Here is a 15,019-nt window from a genome sequence, read left to right on the forward strand (position 1 = left end):
ATCCTCCAGGTTAAGTGTTCAGTCCCATAAGACTGCCCCACTTAAGATACCAGTTGCAAGTCCAGGTTAAGTGTTCAGTCCCATAAGACTGCCCCACTTAAGATACGAGTTGCAAGTCCCAGATTGTCACCTGTATTTCTAACTGACCAGCTATAAATCTGGGTTCCAATGACCCCCCTCCTTGTGTCCAGTAATTTGCTAGAATGACTCACAGTACTCAGGGAAACACTTACTTATGCTTATCAGTTTGTTATATAACAAAGGATGTGATAAAGGATACAGAGGAGGAGCTGCACAGGTGAGGTCCAGAAGGGTCACAAGTGCAGGAACTTCTGTCCCCCTGTGGTTGGGGAGCACCACCCTCTTGGCATGTAGACGAGTTCACCACCCTGGAGCCTCTCTGAACCATGTACTTTTGGAATTTTTATGGAGGCTGCATCACATAGGCATGATCAATCATTAACTCCACTGCTAACCCTTCTCCCCTTCCCGGATGATGGGGGATGGGGCTGAAAATTCCAAGCTTTTAATCAGGGCTTGGTCTTCCTGGCGACCAGCTCCCATCCTGAAGCTATTCAGGAGCCCACCAAGAGTCAACCCATTAGAACAAAAGCCAGTCCTATCACCCGGGAAATTCCAAGGCATTTAGGAGCTCTGTGCCAGGAACTGGGGCAAAGACCAATATATGTTTTCTATTAGTTCACAAGTACATAGAAAAAAGTGCATTGCACATAGGTTATCATTGTTTTGTGAAACTTTGATTTCAACTAGAAGTAGAAACACAGACATAGAAAATCTGTGTCTATGGTGTGTGTGTGTGTGTGTGTGTGTGTGTGTGTGCACTAGGTTGTGATGTAAACGTATCTCTAACTCCAGGGAGCAGAGATTTGAAAACTAATAGGCAAATAAACTCCCTTCCAATTCTAAGACCTTTGATTCCCTTCTTAAGCTGCTGACCAGTAAGTTGCTAAACGTTGTTCTGTAAGGTATAGGGAGTACTTAACTATTAGCATGCCCATGGAACTGATATGCACATAGGTTCTGGAAGCGCCCCTTCTGGGTTTTTATAGGGCTTGTCTGTAAAAGTGCTTTCACATTTTTATTCTTAAATTTCTTAGTGTTCTTTATAGCAGTTCTGTAATGTAAACCCCTTGCTTTTGTCTAACTTTTGTGTTGTCAATAGCGACACCTAGTGGTCAAAGAGTCCTATTGCAAATATCTTGTACAGACTTAGAGCTGAAAAGTGATTTTAGAGATCACCAAGTCCCATTTTGTAAATTATTAAAAACAAACTGGAATCTCACATGTATTCCTACATTCATATAAACTTTACATGAGAATAAATAAAACCTATGGCTAGGTGGTGATTTCTTGGGTTACTTTAAAGCTTTTCAAATACCCAGAGATCACTGTTAGTAATAACAGTGAAGCAGAAATTTAACAAAGCATGCCCTGATAGGCTAACAGGAAGTCATAGTTCAGTATATCTGCAGCCGTTGGTGCATTGGTATTTACACGTGCATGCCAGATCTTCAGGGTTTAGTATGGTGCCTGGCACTTGGTAGTACTCAATAGATCTCTGTGGAATGTTTGTGTATGTGGGTGATCACTGAGCCCAGGGGAAGCCTCCCATGGTTTCCTTTCTGCAGACGCTAAGGACTGGACCTGTTTTGCTCTTGGGAACTGACACCCACTCCTCTAACCTTTGAGAAGATTCATTTCCCCTGCCACCAGCAGCAGAGTGGGAGGAGGTTTCCATAGCCCCCTCCTTCAGTAGGTTCAGAGAGAGAATACCCAAGCCCTTTCCTGCGTAGTGAGAGGAGATGGTTAAATATAGTAGCATATAGTAGTTAAGGGGAGTGAATTCATCTCCATGTATCAAAACAGGCAATTCTCGGGGCCTCCCTGGTGGTGCAGTGATTAAGAATCCACCTGCCAATGCAGGGGACACAGGTTCGAGCCCTGGTCTGGGAGGATCCCACATGCCGCGAAGCAGCTAAGCCCGTGTGCCACAACTACTGAGCCTGTGGTCTAGGGCCCGCAAGCCACACCTACTGAGCCCACACACCTAGAGCCCATGCTCCTCAACAAGAGAAGCCACCGCAATGAGAGGACTGCGCACTGCAACGAAGAGTAGCCCCCCGCTCACCACAACAGCAACAAAGTGTGTGTGTGTGTGTCGCGCACAGCAGCAAAGACCCAACGCAGCCAAAAATAAATAAAATGAAATAAATAAATTAAAAGAAAAAAAAACAGGCAATTCTCGTAGAATGTTGAGTTAAAACAGAAAACAAAAACTAGATGCTAACTATGCATGCCACTTAACACTATATAAAAAATACACTAATACCACACATTTTCTGTAGTACATATACAGTATATGTATCTAAAAACATTAAAGTGGTCAGAAGGACACACAAAACTTGTAAGAGAGGTTGCCTCAGAGGTGGAGAGTGGGAACTTGGACTGGAAGTGATCAAAGAAGACTTGGGCTCTTTTTTAATGCAGCATACACATGTATCCAGAGACTGCAACACTAAAAATTCACTAAAAAAAAAAGATTTTCGTCCTTATAATTTGGAAGTCGCAGAAAAATTTGAAGGAGAAAATTTAAAACTTACTTGTGTTTATAACCCAGGGATACTACAGTTAAAATTTTGATATATTTTCTTGTTGTGGTTAAACATATTTAATTAGGATCATTCTGTATATGGTTTTACACCCTGATTTTTCCCACTTAACATTTTATGTGCAGCATTTTCCCATGTCATTTAACATTCTTTGAAGAAAAACAACTTAAAATGACTAGTATTTCTTTTAAATCAAAATGTACCAAATAGTTTTAGGGCTTTTGGGGTTGTTTCTAATTCTTCACTGTTTATTTAACATGCATTCAACTAGCACTTATTTCCTGCATTGTTAGGAGGACCTGTGCTAGGGATATAGTGTTCAGTAGGGTCCCCCTCCCCCCAGAGCTTTCAAATGTAAGATATGTGTGCAGAAATAGTTGCTCACATTATGTTTCTCTGGGTTACACTGTTACTAAGGGAATGAAGGGATCAAAGGATATGGAACGTTTTAAGATTTTTGATTCATGTCGCTAAACTGTTCTACCAGTAAGGCTATACCAATTTACATTCCCCAAAGCAGTCTGTGTTTTACCATTTCCTAAAATCAATGAAAATGATTTTAGTTTATTGTGCTTTTATTATTGAACTGATCATTTTTCTCATCTAGTCTTGCTAAAATTTGCATGGATTCTCAGCTTTGTTTCTTCCTGATGTGTTACATGTGTCTCAGTGCTCCTAGGGTTAGTTTCCAGCTTCTTTATTGTCCACTTGATTGTTCCATATCTTCATTTTGCCCCTATCAGAGCTGACTGTACTGGTTCTAGTAGGAACAGAGAGAGTATGGCAGTTAAGCAATTAGGACATGTATGTAATTTTAAAAAATTATTATGGGAAATTTCATACATACCGAAAAGTAAATAGTACAATGAACTTTAACATACCTGTAAATCAGAATCAGCAGTTACCAAGATTTTTGCCGTATTTGCTTCATTTAACCCTTTTTTAAAACTTTATAGTTGCTTAAATATTTTAAAGCAAACACAAACGTTGTGTCGTTTGTTTTTACAGGCACACACTGCACATTTTTTATTTGATCTATTCTGTCAAGTTTTACTTCAGTCTTAGGTGTTAAAACATCTTTGGGTTTTTGCCCTCTGCATTTATTCCTGAGGTTGGGGCTTTATACACCCTCTTTCTGATTCTGTATTTACCAGTGACATTGTGGAACTTTTCTCTAAAATGGCCCACTGCTCCATAAGTAGGTTAGCTGGTGCCGTCAAAGCAGTATGTGAAATGTGCAGGTTGCAGGTTCTGCAGCCTGAATCATGCATCCACAGATCCTTACCACTCTGGGGACATTTCATAAATGATGTCAAATCACAGGCAACTTCTCACGACTGTTCTCAGCTGTGATTAAATTGGAAAATTATGTAATAATCTGCTCACTGATGTACAAATTTAAACAGTAGCTGGTTTCTTGGGAAGAAACCATTCAAAAATCTGAAAAATATATAGATCCCTTTTCCAGAAAAATGTGTGTTGGGTATGTGTATGTGTGTGTGTGTATGCATACACGCACAGGTACATATTTATATCAGAAAATTCTACATACAGTTTCAGGAGATTCCTAGACCCTCTAAAATATAATCCTAGATCAAGACTCTTAGTCAATAAATCGTTCAAAATGGCTTTCTTCTATTACACACACACACACACACACACACACACACACCCATACATACACACACACATCTATGTTATGTCATGGGCAGGAGGAAAAGGGGTATGGTGACGGGGAAAAAAACTACCTAATTATAAACATAAGAAAATGTGTAAAATATAGAATAAACAAAGTCAACTATTGTATATACGGGAATTAAAATTCTAAGGAAATACCTGGAATCTATCAGGAACCTAAGGGGGGGCAGTGTGGTCCAACTTACCTGCAAACACACACAAAAACAGAATACCTGAAGCTGTCAAGCTATATAGAGAAAACATATCTTCTTATAAACTGGTTAAACAAATTCACCAAGCTGTTGGGGGAGAAAGATATGACAAGACAATCTATTTCATGTCATTGTTTCCAAAGCAGGTGTTAATGGACAAAATGTGTTTCAACAAGTAACATTTCCCTCAACTGTTCTCAGCTGTGATTGACATAAAAAAAGAATTATTTAAAATGTGGCTCACTCTGCCCCCTATTGTACAGGTTTAAACATTCACTGGTTGTTAAAGAGGTAAGAAAGCATTATAATATATTTATCAGCATCTAACCTCATCTTATTTGAAAATTTGGGTATGCTCAGCATGTCCTACACTTGTAACCCAGCCAAGTAACATGACCCATTGTTCGACTTCTAATTAACTACAGTCAAAGAGGTTTAGAAAGCTAGACTTAAACAAAAACTCCTACACTGTGAGTAGAATAGACAATTCATGTCAATAATTTATTACCACAAATAAGCAGATCACTGGTAAGGACCTGCAGAGGAAGCTGACACTTCTCAGACTGCAAGGTCTGAAGAGGTGATCGGAGGCCACAATTTCCTCCTCTCCCTCCTACAGGAAAAGCTCTCCTTATCATCAGAATTGCTGTTTGAAAGCTTCAGATCCTCTGGGAAGCAAGGGAGGTCAATGATGTTCATCAAGCCTGGCTCAAGTTCTAAGGGCTGTATGTGAGTGGCTCCCTCATTTTGAAGATAGATACCACATATTGAAGGCTTAAGTGACAGTCTGAATGAGATGGCAACTGTTTGTGTGCATATTTGGAAATGTTGGTTATCTGTCACTCCTGGGTCCCCTCAAATGATCACTCTAAAATATTCAGTTGTTAAATGTTTTAATACTTTGCTCTAAAACTCCTGTGGTGACAATACCATGACAATAAGCTTTAAAAAGTCCACTTCTTTTCCTCACATACTAGTAAATATAACATCATTTTACCAAATAATATGGATAGAAATTGTGCTAGAAACGAAGAATGCTTAGTACATCCTGCCAAGGCAGTCCCCAAGTACAATATCATAAGAAATGTGAGTTAATACTTGGATGATCCATTTTATTTTAGACTTTATAGGTCAGAATAAAGACTATACAAGCAGCTGTTAGTGAAAATTTTATTGTAATATGGTAATTTATGACCTTAGTCTCTTTTCTCAACTTTGTGTAAAATCAATAAAGACATGTTAGCTACTTTGACACACGTGAAACAGGCTCCAGGAATGTTACCCACAGATGACTATTATAACAAAATCCAGACATTTACCTGGAATGAATTCATCTATACAAAGATATACATTCAAATTTGCATAGCTGTCAAATTAGAACTGTCTCTCAGCTCTATCAAAAAATAAAAGGAAAAAAACCCCATATAGTTGAGGTATTGTGTATTTCCATAATACAGTTTACAACAAAAACTCTTATTAAATACCCAGCATTATGTATGCCATAATTCACTAAGGAGCCACCTGTAAGGTAGTGTTTATTATTTTGCTATGAGGTGCATCTCCTACAGGAACAGTTTAGAGGACAGATTATTTTTCTAGTTTCAGCTATGCCAATTACTTCGGCAAATTATTTCAAAAATACTTGAGCTATTTTTGGCTTCTCACTTATAAAATGAGGTGGCTGGAATAGAGCAGTAGTATCCCCATAAGTGTGGAAAGCAAGGGGATAGCTTCATAAAGACTGCCTGATAGCTTGTCGATAAGACAGATTTTTTCCAGAAATACTGTAAAGATTGTTTTCCAGAAGATCAGGAGTATTTGTAAAATCTAACAAATACCTTAGGGACTCTGACGTTCTGGATTTGGGAACCACAGGACTAAGTGATCTCCAGATTCTTTCTGCACTAACAATTTCTGATTTGTTTGGGGTTTGCTAGGCAAATGTAAGAGGTAATAGAATTTAAATATTTACTCATCCACAATTTTTAAACCTTTTAATTTGTAACTAAGACTCACAAGAAGTTGCAAAAACAGTATAGTTTGTATACTTCACCCAACTTCCCCTTAATAACATACTTGATAACCAGAGTATATTTTCAAAACCAGTAAATTGACATTACAACAGTATTAACTAAACCACAGAACTTGCTTTATTTCATCAATTTTTATATGCACTTTCTGGGGACTATGAAATTCCATCACAAGTATTGATTTGTGTAAATACCACCACAATCAGGACACAGGACTGTTCCATCACCACAAACACACTCCCTCCTGCCACTCTTTTATAGTTTGTCTCTATCCCCATCATTCATCCTTGGCAGCTACCCATCTCTTCTCCATTGCTATAATTTGTCATTTCAAGAAGTTCATATACATGAAATGATACAAGACATATGTAACCTTTTGAGATTGGCTTTTTGTACTTGGCATACCACTAAGATCCATAGAAATTGTTGCACGCAACAAGTGTCTTTTACGACTGAGTAGCATTTCATTTATGGATGCAACCACAGTTTATTTGCCCACTGAAGGACATTTAGGTTGCTTCTAGTTCTTGACTGTCACACATACAGTTGCCATGAACATTTGTGTACAGGATTTTGTGTGGGCAGACATTTCATTTCTGTGTGATAACTACCCAGGAGTGCAATTGCTGGATCCTAAGCATATGTTAACTTTATAAGAAACTGCCAAACTTTTCTAGAGTGACTACCATTTCAGAGTCCCACCAACAATCCAGTTGCTCCAGTCTTTCCAGTGCTTGGTATTGTATTTTTAATTTTAGTCATTTGCTAGGTGTATAGTGATATCTCCTTATGATTTTAATTTGCATTTTCCTAACGGCTGATGTTAATCATCTTTTCATGTGCTTGTCATCTCTTCAGTGAAATGTTTGTTCATTCGTCCATTTTGTAATAGGATCGTTTTCTTACTTTTGAGATTAGGGAGTTCTTCGTATATTTTGGATACAAGTCTTTTATTGGATATGTGACTTGCAAATATTTTCTCCCAGTCTGCAGTTTCTTTTCATCCTCTTGACAAGATATTTCACAGAACAAAAGATTTTAATTTTGATGAAGACCACTTTATCCTTTTTTTCTTTTTGTGGAACGTGCTTTTGGTGTAATCTCTTAGAACTCTTCACCTAACCCTAAGTCATGAAGATGTTTTTGTCTATAATTTTTACAGCTTTACTTTTTATATTGATATATGATCCATTTTGAGTTAATTTTTGTAAAAGGTGTGAAGTTTAGGTTGAAGTCCATTTTTCTGCTAATCGAAGTCCCCACTATCTATTGAAAAAAGTATCTGTCCGCCCCTCAATTACTTTTGTATCTGTCACATAGCTGTTGGTCATACCTGTGTAAGTCTATTTCCAGTCTCCTAGTTTATTGATGTGTGTCTGTCCCTCCTCCGACACCACACCCTCTTGATTACTATAGCTACAAATTGTCTTAAAACCAGTTTGTGATTCCTCCACCTTTATTCTTCGTTTTCGATATTGTTTCAGCTATTCCAGTTCTTTTGCCTTTCCATACAAATTTTAGAATTAGCTTTTCTATTTCTACCAAAAAGAGCTGCTGGGATTTTGCTTAAATTTTGCACCCAAGGTTACTGCCTCATTTCCCTCCCTAGAACTTTGAGAAGGATCCAAGAATGAAGGGGCTTTATTCACAGGTGGTGGGGGAGTAGAGGGTGGGATGGAGGGAATACACAGGAGGCAGAGGCAACTCACATCAGGGTCAAACATTTGGGTCTGAGGCACCTGTGGTGGATTTATGGGTCAGTCGTCACAGGACAGAGGCGTCCTGGGTGTACCCAGGAGACAAGTGCGAACCATTGTAGCAGGGTGTCTTAACTCCCAGGCTTGTTCATCTTTATAGGTTTAGCTGAGGTCTCAGCGCTGCAGGAGCGAGACGGAGTAGGTGGCTGTCTGTTCCACCCGGCCTTATCGTCCGACCCCTCCTCCCTTCTGCGCGCCCACCCCTGAGCAGAGCTTCCTACTGCCAGGGCCCCACCCTCCCGCAAGGGGTGCCCTCCCAGCACCTGAGCCCGGCAGTTAAACTGTGACCCTCAGCAGCCTCTTCTGTTACAGGCAGGCGAGGCCCAGGGGCTCCCCATTTGGCTCAATTACACCCATCTGGAAGCATCTGGTCAGCATTTGGGAATGGCTTAACCAGTAACGGTGCAATTAGAGGCACTAGGAAACATTGGGATGGAAACCAAGAACTGCCAGTCCAGTTACCACATACAAATGTACCAAATTACTGACACTGCAGAAATACAAAGGATCATGAGATAATACTACAAGCAACTCTATGCCAATAAAATGGACAACCTGGAAAAAATGGACAAATTCTTAGAAAAGCATAACCTCCCGAGACTGAACCAGGAAAAAATAGAAAATATAAACAGACCAATCACAAGCACTGAAATTGAGACTGTGATTAAAAATCTTCCAATAAACAAAAGCCCAGGACCAGATGGCTTCACAGGCGAATTCTATCAAACATTTGGAGAAGAGCTAACACCTACCCTTCTCACACTCTTCCAAAATATAGCAGAGGGAGGAACACTACCCAACTCATTCTATGAGGCCACCATCACCCTGATACCAAAACCAAACAAAGATGTCACAAAGAAAGAAAACTATAGGCCAATATTACTGATGAACATAGATGCAAAAATCCTCAACAAAATAGGAGCAAACAGAATCCAACAGCACATTAAAAGGATCATACACCATGATCAAGTGGGGTTTATCCCAGGAATTCAAGATTCTTCAATATACGCGAATCAATCAATGTGATACACCATATTAACAAACTGAAGTAGAAAAACCATACAATCATCTCAATAGATTCAGAAAAAGCTTCTGACAAAATTGAACACCCATTTATGATAAAAACGCTCCAGAAAGTAGGCATAGAGGGAACTTCTCTCAACATAATAAAGGCCATATATGACAAACCCACAGCCATCATCATTCTCAATGGTGAAAAAATGAAACCATTTCCACTAAGATCAGGAACAAGACAAGGTTGTCCACTCTCACCACTATTATTCAACATAGTTTTGGAAGTTTTAGCCACAGCAATCAGAGAAGAAAAAGAAATGAATCCAAATTGGAAAAGAAGTACAGATGACATGATACTATACATAGAGATGACATGATACTATAGAGAATCCTAAAGATGCCACCAGAAAACTACTAGAGCTAATCAATGAATTTGGTAAAGTAGCAGGATACAAAATTAATGCACAGAAATCTCTTGCATTTCTATACACTAATGATGAAAAGTCTGAAAGAGAAATTAAGGGAACACTCCCATTTACCACTGCAAAAAAAAGAATAAAATACCCAGGAATAAATCTACCTAAGGAGACAAAAGACCTGTATACAGAAAACTATAAGACACTGAAAAAAGAAATTAAAGATGATACAGATAGATATACCATGTTCTTGGATTGGAAGAATCAACACTGTGAAAATAACTATACTACCCAAAGCAATCTACAGATTCAGTGCAATCCCTATCAAACTACCAATGGCATTCTTCACAAAACTAGAACAAAAAATTTCACAATTTGTATGGAAACACAAAAGACCCCGAAGAGCCAAAGAAACCTTGAGAAAGGAAAATGGAGCTGGAGGAATCAGGCTCCCTGACTTCAGACTATATTACAAAGCTACAGTGATCAAGACAGTATGGTACTGGCACAGAAACAGAAATATAGATCAATGGAACAGGATAGAAAGCCCAGATATAAACCCATGCACATATGGTCACCTTATTTTTGATAAAGGAGGCAAGAATACACAATGGAGAAAAGACAGCCTCTTCCATAAGTGGTGCCGGGAAAAATGGACAGCTGCATGTAAAAGAATGAAATTAGAACACTCCCTAACACCATACACAAAAATAAACTCAAAATGGATTAAAGACCTAAATGTAAGGCCAGACACTATAAAACTCTTAGAGGAAAACATAGGCAGAACACTCTATGACATAAATTATAGCAAGATCCTTTTTGACCCACCTCCTAGAGAAAAGGAAATAAAAACAAACAAATGGGACCTAATGAAACTTAAAAGCTTTTGCACATCAAAGGAAAACAGAAACAAGACGAAAAGACAACACTTAAGAGTGGGAGAAAATACAAATGAAGCAACTGACAAAGGATTAATCTCCAAAATTTACAAGCAGCTCATGCAGCTCAATATCAAAAAAACAAACAACCCAATCCAAAAATGGGCAGACCTAAACAGACATTCCTCCAAAAAAGATATACAGATTGCCAACACATGAAAGGATGCTCAACATCACTAATCATTAGAGAAATGAAAATCAAAACTACAATGAGGAATCATCTTGCACCAGTCAGAATGGCCATCATCAAAAAATCTACAAACAATAAATGCTGGAGAGGGTGTGGAGAAAAGGGAACCCTCTTGCACTGTTGGTGGGAATGTAAATTGAGACAGCCACTATGGAGAACAGTAGGAGGTTCCTTAAAAAACTAAAAATAGAACTACCATACAACCCAGCAATCCCACTACTGGGCATATACCCTGAGAAAACCATAATTCAGAGTCATGTACCACAATGTTCATTACAGCTAATATTTACAATAGCCAGGACATGGAAGCAACCTAAGTGTCCATCAACAGATGAATGGATAAAGAAGATGTGGCACATATATACAATGGAATATTACTCAGCCATAAAAAGAAACAAAACTTAGTTATTTGTAGTGAGGTGGATGGACGTAGAGTGTCAGAGTGAAGTCAAGTCAGAAAGAGAAAAACAAATACCGTATGCTAACACATATATATGGAATCTAAAAAAAAAAAATTGGTTATGAAGAACCTAGGGGGAGGACAGTAATAACATGCAGACGTAGAGAATGGACTTGACAACACGAAGAGGGGGAAGGGTAAGCTGGGACAAAGTGAAAGTGGCATGGGCACATATACACTACCAAATGTAAAACAACTAGTGGGAAGCAGCTGTGTAGCACAGGGAGATGAGCTCAGTGTTTTGTGACCACCTAGAAGGGTGGGATAGGGAGGATGGGAGGGAGACGCAAGAGGGAGGGGATATGGGGATATATGTATATGTATAGCTGATTCACTTTGTTATAAAGCAGAAACTAACACACCATTGTAAGGCAATTATGCTCCAATAATGTTTAAAAAGAAAAGCATATGCAAACTGACAATGTATTTAGCTCCTGCTCTAATGAAAGAGGTATTTCTCATCTCTCCAAATCCTGTGGAATTGATTAGAGAATGGTACTATGTCTGTACGTCTATATTTGATATCTTTGGTTGAAATTTTCAGTGGAGATAGCCTGTTAAAGATAGAACATGTCTACGAAAACCAACTTGCTCACTGGTAATTTGGTACACTCCCCTGGTATTATTCAAGTTGTGTGTGTGAATAAAAGCTTCCCCCTATTAAAAAACAGAAAAAAGTACCAAATTAACATGTACGTCTTAGTAATATGTCAAATATATTTCAATTAAAAAAACAAAAAAGAGCCTGTCTCCACCCTCGTGGAAAGACAATCACACAATTGCGACAAGTATAAGCACAGAGAGTACAAGTATAAGCACAAGTATGAAGTGTGAATTTGGGATCAGAGAGGTCTGAGGTGGGAGGAGCAGCAGGTGACCTGCCAGGCACTAGCTGAAGCTGGCTGGGGAATGCAGGTTTGAGCAAGTGAGAGGTCGTGCTGCTGAGCAGGCAGAGAAAAGACAACACACAGGGTCTCCTATGCCAGGTATGGATACTGGTCTTGATCTTCATGGGAGATAGTAAGCCAAAAATTTCCATTTTCCAAAGATCTTAAACATAACTCAGAGAACAAATTAACTCATACCTACTAATGCTGCCAAAAGCAGTTCTTCAGATCACAGATTTCATAAGGCTAATAAACTTTTTTAGATATAATTTTACCATTTTTTCCCATCAAAATCTTCAAGCAATTTGTGGACAGAGGACCCCTATGTACCCAACCAACACCCACTTCAATTATCAAAAGACAACCGACCCATCTGGACCATTTCTACCTAGTCACTTCCACTACTTTGTGTGCCTCAAAATAAATCTCAAGGTCAAAATCTTTATTACTGACAAGCTCAAGACAAGAGTACTTAGATCAATCTTTCCATAACTGGTCTCCCTTATGCCTTAATTTGCCTGGGATACACTTCCATTAACTCCTGTCTACTAAACTGTGTAGTGCCTAAGTTTTGCTATCATAAACACAAAATTACCAGATGGATCCTGGTGACCTTTAGATAAATGAAAATCACCAGAGCAGGGAGTAACCTGACCATAGTATCTATCATATTGGGTCCCTAAGGAGATGGATCCAGGAATGTACATTTCTCAGGGATCCCAAGATGATTCCCACTAGAAGCTCAAAGAGTTTTTTAGGCCCTTACACAGGAACACTGTATATTTATTTCAGACTTAAGCAATATTGTTTATTCCACGGAGGAAGGGAAAATATTTGTTATCAATTCCATTTACTCTAGAAAATCGTGAATTAACTGTTTTCTCAATCTCCTAAAATTGGTAAAGCATACAATGCATCTCTGTGGTGAGAAAAGACACAAAACATATTTTTGGCATATGGAAATTTATTACTATCCTGCTTTCATCATCAAAACTTATGATCTTGGTCTTTCCTTCTTGCCTTTATATAAGGCCAAAAGAGAGACATTGGCTACTTTGACAACCTTAAAGCGGACTCCAGGAATGTCACCAACAGCATGACCTTTGCGACCAAATCCAGCAACCAGAACTTCATCATTTTCCTGGAATAAAATCAACAGTTTACTTCTGGTGTAAGTGGCAATCACCAAAAATACCCATTTATCCTATAAACAACTAAGGGAAACAGTTGCTACCCCAAAAACAGAAGCTAACAGACTAAAACACTTACCTCAATAAAATTCAAACAACCATCATTGGGTACAAAGGCGGTGATTTTTTTGCCATTCTTGATTAGTTGAACCCTGACACACTTCCTGATGGCAGAATTCGGCTGTTTGGCTTCAACCCCTCTAAAACATAAACAGCATGTAACACAGTAAGCTGGCTTTCTGAAAAGGGACACATTTTAGTTCATTAAGCGTAAAACTTATTAGAAATTGTAGTATTCCTACCTTTTCAACATAATCCTAAATTGCTAAACTTAAACGAAGTTTTTCTTTAGTCTTAGTTTCATTAGACCAATAGGGGAAACTTCTGGCCTCTTTATAGTTGTAAAACACGAACCAAGAAATAGAGCTAGAAATCCTGGATTCAAATCAGTACCGCTAAATTTGATGGGATCATTTAGTAAAGTCAAAAAACAGTTGAGTGCTTGCAAATTCATGTGGCTCAATCTTAGCTGTAGAACATCAGGCAAGAAACTTCTCCATATTAGTTTTCTCACCGGGAAAAATGTAATTGTAAAGATGAAATAGTTGATGGGTGCAAATTACTTAGAACAGTTTCCACACGTATTAAGCTCTCATAACGTCCCTTGTTTCATTATCGCTACTTTCTCCCCTCCGATGCCACCCCAATTCCTTCCAAACTAATGTTGAAAGTTTAAAAACCTCTGGAGGTTATTTAACTTCCCAAAAGACGCAGACACACAAAGACCTAGAATTTACATCAAGCCTTCTTTAAGCGCATCTATCCCGAGTTACCATACTAAAACCATGAAGGAAACAGCGATGGACTTTCACTTACACTTTTTCAAGCACAATTCCCTTGGCATGCGAAGCACCTCCAAAAGGGTTGGCCTTCAGGGCTGTGCCCAAATGGGCTTTCTTGTACTGCTTATCATGCCACTTCTGGTCTCGTCGGTGGCTACGGAGCTTCCTGGCAGTACGAAGACCGCGACACTTGCCTAAAATTGAAAATCACCTTAGATCCCCAGTAAAAACACCCAAATCTTATTTTACATTATCTCAGGTACTAGCCTCCTCTAGACTACAGGCTGGTAGGCTCTCACATCACACCCTGGCCCTAGTCCGAACTGCAAAGTTTCCCTTGAACCATCTAAGACGTGGACACAAGCGCTCCAACAGGTGTGCTCTCCCCAACGAATGAAGCCCCGCGCCAAAGCTCGGGGGGAAGCGGCGCCCTCCCCAACGCCCCCGCGTCCCTCTCGAACTCCGGCTCCGCGGCCTCCAAGCAGCCCTGGCCCCTTCCCGCCCGGCCATGTGCCTGCGGCAGCGGCGCTCCCCCGGCGCTCCCCATCTGCTCCCCACCGTGGCTCCCCCTCACCGTTCTGTTTCTATCTGCCCGCCCGTCCCCGAAACCCCAGTTTGCACGCGCAGCCCCCTCACCCCGGCCCGGGACACCTCACCCATGCTGCCGGCGCCACGGGCCTAAACGAAAGAGAGAAGCAGCGCAGGAAGGAGCCACAAGCCATCGCGAGCAAGCCCCGCCCAGATGAGGACCCTTGCGGCTGTCTGCGCAGCGCCTG

The 15,019-nt window shown here is 39.7% G+C and overlaps 3 protein-coding genes across 4 annotated transcripts in view; 2 read left to right on the forward strand and 1 right to left on the reverse strand.

Annotated features, from left to right (window-relative positions):
* The window catches only part of ATG10 (autophagy related 10), a 244,476-nt gene extending 230,885 nt beyond the window's left edge, over positions 1 to 13,591 (forward strand). For both annotated transcript variants that reach the window (XM_022593459.2, XM_089909094.1), the window contains exon 9: positions 5,139 to 13,591. The gene's annotated coding sequence lies outside the window, so the exon portion shown is untranslated. The remainder of the gene's footprint in view (positions 1 to 5,138) is intronic.
* Positions 13,158 to 14,997, reverse strand: RPS23 (ribosomal protein S23). Its single transcript, XM_022593415.3, has 4 exons — positions 14,900 to 14,997; positions 14,278 to 14,437; positions 13,481 to 13,601; positions 13,158 to 13,352 (listed from the first exon to the last, which is right to left on the reverse strand). Exons 1-4 carry the CDS (start codon positions 14,901 to 14,903, stop codon positions 13,206 to 13,208), a joined length of 432 nt encoding a protein of 143 aa, XP_022449123.1. The 5' UTR covers positions 14,904 to 14,997; the 3' UTR covers positions 13,158 to 13,205.
* The window catches only part of LOC111184682 (uncharacterized), a 334,205-nt gene continuing 333,617 nt past the window's right edge, over positions 14,432 to 15,019 (forward strand). The window contains 2 exon segments of the mRNA XM_089909095.1: positions 14,432 to 14,868; positions 14,871 to 15,017. Of these exon segments, the coding sequence (XP_089765221.1) occupies positions 14,637 to 14,868; positions 14,871 to 15,017 (379 nt within the window). The 5' untranslated portion in view covers positions 14,432 to 14,636.

The sequence above is a fragment of the Delphinapterus leucas genome, chromosome 3, assembly GCF_059928025.1.
Source record: "Delphinapterus leucas isolate spDelLeu-1000000601 "Yukka" chromosome 3, BTC_Dleu_Yukka2, whole genome shotgun sequence".
Taxonomy (NCBI): Eukaryota; Metazoa; Chordata; class Mammalia; order Artiodactyla; family Monodontidae; genus Delphinapterus; species Delphinapterus leucas.